General features: G+C 42.1%; 1 protein-coding gene across 7 annotated transcripts in view; it reads right to left on the reverse strand.

Annotated features, from left to right (window-relative positions):
- Nucleotides 1-9595, reverse strand: part of gria1a (glutamate receptor, ionotropic, AMPA 1a) — an 81297-nt gene extending 71702 nt beyond the window's left edge. For all 7 annotated transcript variants that reach the window (XR_013973958.1, XR_013973959.1, XR_013973960.1 and 4 more), the window contains exons 1-2: nt 9308-9595; nt 9021-9155 (exon numbers count right to left, since the gene is read on the reverse strand). Coding sequence is in view for 4 of the 7 variants with exons in the window: in XM_080901742.1 (XP_080757868.1) it covers nt 9021-9155; nt 9308-9395 (223 nt within the window). In the remaining 3 variants the exon portion in view is untranslated. The remainder of the gene's footprint in view (nt 1-9020; nt 9156-9307) is intronic.
- Between the last annotated feature and the right edge of the window lie 897 nt (nt 9596-10492).

Genomic DNA, 10492 nt, shown 5'->3' on the forward strand with positions numbered 1-10492 from the left:
CACAAGCTCATCTTTGATGATACCAGCCCAAACCAGTACTCCACCTCCACCTTGCTGGCGTCTGAGTCGGATTGGAGCTCTCTGCCCTTTACCAATCCAGCCACGGGCCCATCCATCTGGCCCATCAAGACTCACTCTCATTTCATCAGTCCATAAAACCTTAGAAAAACCAGTCTTGAGATATTTCTTGGCCCAGTCTTGACATTTCAGCTTGTGCATCTTGTTCAGTGGTGGTCGTCTTTCAGCCTTTCTTACCTTGGCCATGTCGCTGAGTATTGCACACCTTGTGCTTTTGGGCACTCCAGTGATGTTGCAGCTCTGAAATATGGCCAAACTGGTGGCAAGTGGCATCTTGGCAGCTGCACGCTTGACTTTTCTCAGTTCATGGGCAGTTATTTTGCGCCTTGGTTTTTCCACACGCTTCTTGCGACCCTGTTGACTATTTTGAATGAAACGCTTGATTGTTCGATGATCACGCTTCAGAAGCTTTGCAATTTTGAGACTGCTGCATCCCTCTGCAAGATATCTCACTATTTTTGACTTTTCTGAGCCTGTCAAGTCCTTCTTTTGACCCATTTTGCCAAAGGAAAGGACGTTGCCTAATAATTATGCACACCTGATATAGGGTGTTGATGTCATTAGACCACACCCCTTCTCATTACAGAGATGCACATCACCTAATATGCTTAATTGGTAGTAGGCTTTCGAGCCTATACAGCTTGGAGTAAGACGACATGCATGAAGAGGATGATGTGGACAAAATACTCATTTGCCTAATAATTCTGCACTCCCTGTATATCTGTATCAACTCTTAGTGAGGAGCTCACTTAAGGGGTTGAAGACAAAATGGCAGTGGGGACAGCGTATCACCTTGGTATATTCCACACATTATGATCATTCACACTTTACAGTTCTAGATGAATGTTACATTATTATTACACTATTATTACACTATTAGCCTTGTATACTCCAAAGCACTCCTGTATCCATGTGTGGGGCAAGAGTTATAGGATTATGTGTAGCCATGTGGTGCTCAGGTTAGTTTGGCTGGTGTACTGCTCTGTCAACCATCAGCTTCTGCTTTGACCCTCTGGTATTATTCCCAATGCTGTTCTGAGCTGTGCTCATGTCTTCACTCAGCTTGGATATTATGATGCCTGAGAGGATCTTCCATGTTGTGGCAAGACAGGTAATTGGACAGTAGTTTGACGATACTGTATGCTTGTGGGGATTGTTTTGCCCTGTGTTAGCCAGTAGTGGATGAGTACCTGCTGTTAGCAAGTCCCTTATTTGTGCTGCCAGGCTTTCATGGTGTGCTCTTAGGTCCACTAGTCACTTGATATTATGGAACCTTTTCCTCCCAGATGTTCTTCCAGCAGTACGCAGGCAGACCCACCTAGCTCTGCGAGAGTACATCCTGAACGGATCTTTGGAGAACAAGGCATTTATTTTCTTGGCCTCTGTTTCTCTTGCTATATCTCTTCAGCCTACTGGCTTGAGCTGTGAGCCTTTGTTTGGCAGTTTCTAGAGGCTCGTTTATATCAATATTAATAGTGGTATCATGTTGTTCTTATTCATCAAGGACCTATCTCTCATGATGCTCTTCTACACATCTATCTATCTATGTTTTCTGAGATGGTGCTGCAGATGTTTCTATTTAATTGCTGGTAGTCTTTTCTCAGAATTAAATCTCAGACTTTAACAGAAACATAGATAGATACACAAATTTTTTTATCCTTTTAAATTAACACTGTAATGTTACAGACGTGCAGGACATATAACGCTAGCTCCAGCATTACCGTTACAATCTTATTATTGGTCACAGCTGCTAGCTGCTACATAATGATAACAGATGGTTATTTGTATCGGATAATTGCTAATAGTTAATAGCGTTGTGAATATCAACCACATTTCATGTGTTTAGCTGCTAGTGAGGGGAGGGGCTATGTGCCTGCCCGTCTGCTGTGTAAAGCTGTGTGTCAACTGGAAGAGACAAAGACAGTGTGGATATCAATACTTGCATCAATAATGTTGCAAATGCATATCCATTCCAACAGTAATTTTCAGTAGCAATTATTAGAGTCATTTGTTTATTTAGATACTTATTTTAGTATCAAGTTTGACATCCATAGTATCAAAATTAGTAATGTTAATACGTAATTATAATTACATTATCTTGTGGGTTTTTCACGCTTGGCCAAGTTTGACAGCCAAGACTGACAGGCATGATGACCATCCAGGTATCAGTTATAATGCTAATTTATGCTAGCAAAAAGTTAAATCTAGTATTGCAATGCATTTATCTGTCTGATTTATAACACTTCAGCCACACAAGTTAATGCGACTACACATAAGGAAATATACACAACAGTCTAAGCTGTAAGGCAAAATATGTGATGATGCATGATTTTCTGTTTCATTTCTTGCCTTTTCTGCTTCTGCGACTTTTAACAACTGTTGCAGTTCTTGTGTCACTTTTGTGTAATCTGCGCAACTGTGCCAACAACAACAGCAGTTGTATTGTGTGACACTGCTTAATATGCTTGTAGGCTTTGTTCCTCATTACAGTACACAGAGGCTCCTATAATGCACTGTATGACAAAAGAGGGACTCCGCTTCTGTCTTTGCTGCAAAAACATGACAGCTGCCATCATCAGGCGCTCGTCCCTCCACCCTGCAACACAAATCCTGGTCCTCATCCGCGAACACATTGTTTTCTAATTGCCAGCCCCAGATGTCTCAGCTCAGACCTCCACGTCCCAGCTCCCATTACCTCCAGAGGCGACAGATTTTTTTAAATACTTGGTGAGCTTGCATGAATACAGAGGAGGATTTGGAGTTGGTTTTGAAAGACAATGAGGGGGACAAACTGAAACAGAGTGGACACAATCATCAGTAATGTGTGTGCGTTTCTGGGCTAAATAAGATGTGTGATAAAGGCTGTGGTCTTGTCTTCACAACAGAACTGGCTGGTCAGTTCACTTTCATGTGGCAAGTCTTTCTTAGAAAAAGTCACATGAGGGCGAAGATATTAAATGACAAGTTGCTTATTTTCTGTTTCGCAGCCATTACTCTCTTCTTCCCTCCCTGCCCCATGTGTACATTCCCTCTGTCTTCCTTGTACAAAGCAACAAAAGCGCACACACACACGCACAGAACATGGGGAAAAAAATCTACCCCCCTCCTGCTCTGCATCCTATCAGTCTGCTGCTCTGGGAGAGGTTTTGGCTGATCTGCATTGATTGCTATGGGTCTTTCTCTATCCCTGGTGCTCTGTAGCAAGAAAAAAAAACAAAAAAACGGAGTCTTCTCATTCATCAAACCAGCACCTGCCAGACTCTAGCCCAAGAGAACTGCCACAAGTTTTTTTTCTTATTTGTTTTCCTTTTGTTTTCTTCTTGACAAATAACTGTGATGTCCCAAACAGTCAGAAGGGAGCAGTGATCTGCTTTTTGTCTGCCATTTTCAATAGCAAATTGAATACTCTGTAATCCCTGTGAACATGCATGCACTGTGGAAGTCAGTCACCACAGATGGACCTCAACGACTGATACAATTGCTACAACAGGAAAAAAAAAAACCCCCAAATACAACCAGCCAGAGTTTCACTGACACCAGCCACCGGGCTTGAAATTGCAGCTTAACTCCCTACACCCCCACCACCACCCTCTTCCACTCATTGCTTTCACCCCAACTGAAACATGTCGGTTTGCACCTAGAAATGGAAAAGAATGAAGGATGACATCTTTTTCTTTTTTGAAGTTTCTCCTATGGAAAGCTGAACATTTCTAAGCATTATAGTGTTTAACAGAGTTGGTTGAATTCTCTTTTTTCTGTCGGCTTATTATTACATATTTATGCTTATAACTCCACGGAGTGATAGCTTTGGATGTGCTGCATTGAATAATACATTAAATGCATCTGTTCAAGCTCTGTCTCTTGTTAGCTATTGTGTGTGCGCGCAAGGGTGTGAACAGAGGATTTCAGAAAGCAGTCTCACATGCTCGCACACATTTCTTTTTTATAGTCAGACCATGGTACTACACTGATGGGGAAAACTTGAGCCATGTAAATGTGGCAGCGCATACACATGAGAAAACACAACATGATGGCAAAAGTTATCTCAAGGTAAAGGATTTTGTCCACCAGTTTGGTTACTGGAACGTAACTCCTATTGATATAAGCGGTTTGACATGGGATTGTAGCCCCAGTGTTCTGGATCACATGTTAGACTTTAATTCTTTTAATTTGCTTTTTTAGTTTAGGGGTCACAAGCCAAAATGTTTGGTAGATATTGATCTACATTTCCATATTTTGCATTTTGCACTGAGGCAAAAAATGTTTACCTGCACAACGGTGAAACCACACACTAAATTTCAATCAGTGACTAGAAGTGGTTACTACACTCAGAGTTCTCCTTTTTGTTTTCCTTGACGTGCTTTCTTTATGGCTGACAGACACCCTATATTTCCTCCCATGCCAGACCTCTCAGCCTCACTTCCATTAAAGCTCCTATAGTGACAAATTTCACAAGCTTTCACTTCTTATGGCATATAAAAAGAAATTATCCAGACGAAGTCAAAAACAGCCCTCCTTTTTGTTTTAGTCCACTTTAGTTCAATTTTATTGATATAGTGCCAAGTCACAGCAACAGCTATAAACAGTTGTGCGACTATATCGTAAGGCAACAATACAGAGAAACCCTAACAATCAGATGACCCCCTCTAAGCCAGCAAATGGTAAAAGTGGAAAGGAAAAACTCCCTTTTAACAGGAAGAAACATCCAGCAAACCATGCTCAGGGAGGTGCAGTCACCTGCCATGACCAGTTCGGGGTGATAGGAGAAAGACAGGGCAAAGAAATGGTGTGGAGGAGCCAGTGATTATGGATAAACTAATAATAGTCAATAAAAGAAACAATAAATCACCAATTTTTGATGTTTTTTTTCTGAGGAGTGGTTGCTACAGTTAATTAAAACTTGCTTGTTTGGTAAGTCCTTATTATGTACATGTCAGACTGTTACTCCACGACCCATGTTGGTATAGTACCTGTTTAGTTTCTTCCCATAACTCATATCCTCACTGATACTGTCTATGTGATACTATGTGATTTACAAGCAGCACACGACCAGTCCCCCCCCCCCAACCACCACCACCACCCCAAACCCACACCCCCATCTACGCTCTATTGATCAGCTAGGCAGGCTACCACAGAGCGCTCACTTCATTGATCATTGCCGCCTCACACTCACACTCTCTTTAGGTTTTTAACTGACCCTCAGAGAGCTGGGGAAAATACTGCTATCTACATCACACTGTCAACGCATATCGTGTTTTCCATGAACACTAATTAGTCCTAAAGAAAGGTTTATTGTCAAGATGGCTGAACGTGACACAAAATCAAATGTAAGTTAGGTGCTGCTGAAGCAAAACATATATTATTGGAAATTCCACAGTCTAGCTTTGCTGCTAAGTGCAATGTTTTTAATTCATTTATTTTTTATTTGATTTTTTGCCCTCTTTTTTCTTTTTACATTTTTAACCAAAAATAGCCAAAGATTAGTTGTAAGTCTTACCGCACATCAAAGTGAGAAACAGAGCATACAGGCGGGAGCCTGCAGAGACTTTGACATGAAGCTAGTGAATCAGAGACATCTGCATTATAAACCAGTAGCAGATTATGGTAATGTGATATCTAACTGTTGGGTGACTAACATTCTCTATCTATGCTGAGCATCCCTGGCAGCTATTTTAAACGATGCAAACGTATACAAGGAAACAGTCCAGCAAGCACTTTTACTGGAAATGTGAAAACACAGCAGTAAAAAGGCAATATTGCTAATTCTGTTACTTTTTGACTCGCTTTTGCCTGTCAACGTAAGATGGAAGAGGAGAGAAATGCAAATTAGCCTCACATTATGCAAACAGTGATGCCATCGTTATTATTACTACCCCGATGACTCCACATGCAGGAAATAAAATGAACCACTTTGCCCATAACATTCAGCGTTTTATGGCTTTCTTTATCTCTTCTCATTTTCTCTGTCACCTTTGCCCTACTTCCAGCCACCCGCCCCTATTCCTTTGCTCTTTAGGCAGGTGCCAGTGTGTGTGTGTGTGTGTGTGTGTGTGTGTGTGTGTGTGTGTGTGTGTGTGTGCGTGTGTGTGCGTGTGTGTGCGTGTGTGTGTGTGTGAGTGAGAGAGAGAGAGCATGTGTTTGTGGATGCTGTGTAGACTTGCTTCTGGAGGAAGTGGCTGGTCATAAGAGCCAGCTGATGAGCATCACCCTCATCCGGAGCTCCATTCATCCCCGTGCACAAGGGCCCATTCACCCTTCTGCTTTTCACACTCACGGACCCCAAGAGCCCCGGGCACATTCCCACAGTCGCACGCTTACAGAGGTGAACTGTCAGTCACCCGAGACATCCTAAATAGAAAGGGCACCCAGATGTAGATTCACGCAAACAAAATTCCTCCACGTTACCACACAAAATGGAAATCCAGGAATAGGCTGCGTTTCTCATCTGACTCATTATAAACAAGCCCCGGAGCCTTTCCTTTTTCTTCTCAAACATGTCTCTATAGCCTTCACATCCAAACACTTTTGAGAGCAAGTGACACACAGCAGGAAGAGGTGTCATTTTCATTTTTGTCATCTCCTTCCACTGCAAATCTTTCTGACACGCTTGTACCGTAGCCCATCATCATACCCATGGACTGCAATGATGTGCATGACATGGGAGGTGGGAGGGGGGTCAAATTTAAACATCAAAGACAGGACAGGATGGGTAGATAGAAAAGAAAAGGAAAGTCTGTTTGCATCATCTGCAGCTAAAAGAGAATAGATCTAATCAACCTCTGGGAAAAGTTGGATAATAGCAATGACCCTTGACTGAATTATTAGCACCAAATTACCAAAAACGTTAAGCTCTGGGTATGTGTGTTGCTTGGTAGGATGTCTGTGGATATCTAAGATATATATATTTTTAAGAAAATATGTATAATCAAATGGTTTCTGGAAGCAATTCTGGCAAAAATAGTCAAAAAAAAAGACTGAGAAAATCTAAGAAAAAAGGCAGGCGAGAGCCATCTGAGTTGTTCTTTGTGCTGATGTCTCGCCACTGGCTGCACGCGGTGACAAAGACGTTAATGTACCACACCACCACCACCAGCAGCAGCAGCCTCCCTACTGCGATAGGATCCATGTTTGATCCACTGGAGAAATCTGCAAACATTCAACAGCAGCCTGCCTCCTATATTTTACATCACGCTCCCTTCTGAGCAGAGGACAGTCTCTTTAATGAGGGCATCTTGGGTGTGTTTACATTTCATTACACAGCGCTCCCTGGCTCTGTGGCCTAAATGGCTGAAGGGTGGGGGAAGTTCAGGGGGATGATGGTTGAAATATCTGCTGTGGACTTTGCAGGTTTTGCAGTATTTCCCACAAGACACGCTGCAGATGGATGTCTCTGTATAGGTTGTGATTCATAAAGCGTGTGGTCTTGAGAACAAGTCACAGCATGAAGCTTAATGATATATTTTGTTAGACTCTGACAGATGAGGGTAAATGTCCTTTCAGTGGTTGTGTTCAGCTTTCAGCAGCAGCCAGCACCTGATGTCTATAAATCTACATGAGTGCCGCTGCAAGTAATGCTTTATTTCCAATCCAATTTTAAGCTCATAACCGAATCTCATAAGAACGACTACAACCACATTACATTAAAACTCTGAGTCAGAATACCATTACCCTTGCATTTCGTGTCTTTATAAATCAACATTAATTTCTCTTCACTTATATCATTGCTGCATACATTCCGGCAGGGAAGTCATAAAGACCGGTTTTTGAATCGCGGGGAGGGTTCAGAGTGAAAAAGCAACGACTCAAAGTGGGAGTAGGAGTAAATGTCTGTGGATGAAGCAGTATCACACACCTGCCAGACAGACAGACAGGGTTGTCAAAGGGTATCTCCTGGAAGTGTGCGACTTCACTACAGAGAGTGCGAGTGAGCCACGGGCAAATTCAGAGGAGTCGAGGATGAAATGAGAAAAACACAGCTGAAGAGCCTCAAGGGTGACAAAATCGTGTCAGAATACAAAGGAAGGATGAGAGCAGGGCTAACAAAGATGAAACAATTTAGACTGACATTTCTTTTGCACAGCTCAGACACGGAGCAATTGTTGGTGCTGGCATAATGACACACATTATCACCAACAGGAGAATAGCATTCACACTGCTCTGACTATTGGGTTTCACCAGCAGGACTTTTAAACTTGCTTGATGACCATAAATCCTGCATCCCATTGTCAGAGAATCTGGCACAGTTTCTCACTTGAGTTAGCCGAGGATACGTCTGCCTGTTCCAGATCCATATTAATACAAAGAAGGAGGAGGGTGAAGTCCCAAAAGTTAAAACGTTTATTTTGTGTGCTGGTGTTTGTGAAGCTTTCAGGGTGGGAGGGTTTAATAGTCTGTGTTCTGCCAGGAAAAGATAATCGGATTGTGATCCGTGGCTAATTAGAAATGCATTTGGAGTATTTTTTTTTTTACCCTCCTCATTGTTTGGAGAGCCATGATCTGCGCTGACTCCTTGTTTTCTTTATAAAAGAAGCATAAGGCGCTCTGGGATCATTGGCAGCCGTTTTAAAAATCATATACGAGGAGCCATAAAAACAAAAAACCTGTTGTTACATGACTGAAGGAAAGCTGTCGCTGTCGCATAGGTTGCTTTCGAATCCCCGCGGCTTCCCCAGAGCGCAAACCACGCTGCAATCATGTAGAGGAAACAAGTCCTTTGCGGTCCCACGCAACAGTTAATAAGATAACCTACGAACACACGCTTTGCAGTAGGCCTGTATTAAAAGCAATTACAGCCTACACAGGCTTTTTTCCTCCTTCTTCTCTTCTCTTACAAATGGAGTTGCAAGCGCTCTTTACAAAGTCAATAAACGGATTTAAAGATTTAGGTTCAATAGGTGGACTACATGGACTAGTATGTAATCAGTTTCCACTGAGATACTTACAGGCATATGTCATGGAGAAGCTGTTCCCCATCATGACCATATCCACCTGCGGCACCAGTTTGGGGATGTCCTGGTGGTGAGAGAGGGCGAACCGAAAAACCTCATATTCGTGGGATCCGCTTGGGAACAATCCTCCTGTTGAGAAGCAAAGAATGAGGAGTTAATGTAGTACACAGTGGACACGAAAAGGAAAAAAATTAAAAAAGAGACACCGACTTAAGTTGAATCAGAGGTTGATGTTTTTTTCTCTCAGACAAAAGGTGACGATGTGTGTGCGCCATTCTCACCTATATTGATGTTACTTGGAAAACTTGAGCTTGAACCCAAGCACATCCCCAGTAAACTGGTGTAGAGGATGGTGAAGCTTCGCTGCATATTTCCTTTTGCATTGGCGAAGGGAAAAAGAGCCGAAATCCAAGCATAGGTTTTGTCCGTGTGTGAAGTTAAATCCCCCCGCTTCTCCTCCACTCCTATTGCCTCCCCTTAGAGCAGCATTTGCACCGACATCGATTCAACAGCGAGACAATTATCGCAATGGCGAGAGGAGGCACCTTTCTCTCTCTTCTTTTCCCTCTCACTGCTGATGCTCTCTTGTCCTTGGTTGCTGCTGTATGAGACGGAGAATGACTTCAGCATTAGCCGCACTGCAAAAAATAAACCCGTTTTGGAAAAAAAAACAACAACCTAAAAAACTGTTGAACCTAAAGACAATTTTAATTGCCTTTTACCCTAAACAAGGATTTCCCCCCTCCACGATATAGCGAGATAACTTCAGTTATTTGATATATAGAGCAAATTTTGGCTTTTCAAAGAAATATTTCGAGAGCAAGTGTCACTGCAACAAGTCTGGGCAGCGCGCAATAGTAAAGGAAATGACACAAGGACAGAAGCGAGCATTACTTAAAAAAGGCTGCTTTGGACAGGAAACAAGTAGCAATGTGTCACTCGATAGGAGGATGTTACAGCTGGAAAAGAAAATGGAAATTTTCACACTCATTATTTGACTAATGACCTGCGGGTAAATATTTTTTGCAGTGTGCGCCTTTGGAGCGCACACACAGGTCCCCCAAGACACGCACGGGGTTTAGACATTCGTTCGTTTCGTTGTGGAGCAAATATATCAACACTGACAAGACAGTGTTTTTGTAATGTCACTTTTATTTTGTAATAATTTTTGTGCCTGTAGATTTACATTAAAAAGTAAATGTATAACCCATATAACATCTAAAAACAAGCGTATTTCAAAGATTTAAGAAATGAAGTTTAAATTGGGTGAATGCGAATAAGAATTAAGTTTATTTGATATCTGTCTGCTTTTTAAAGAATACAGTCTAACAAGGAAAGGAAGCCCAAAATGACATGACTGGTTATTCCTTAAGTCCCTAAATTTAAAAGATATTTCAGCATGTAACATCGTAAAACAGTGTTAAGTCCTTGCACTGATCAAGCTCATGTGGCATGGTAAAGAAGTC

The sequence above is a fragment of the Rhamphochromis sp. 'chilingali' genome (genome assembly GCF_963969265.1).
Source record: "Rhamphochromis sp. 'chilingali' genome assembly, chromosome: 13".
Taxonomy (NCBI): Eukaryota; Metazoa; Chordata; class Actinopteri; order Cichliformes; family Cichlidae; genus Rhamphochromis; species Rhamphochromis sp. 'chilingali'.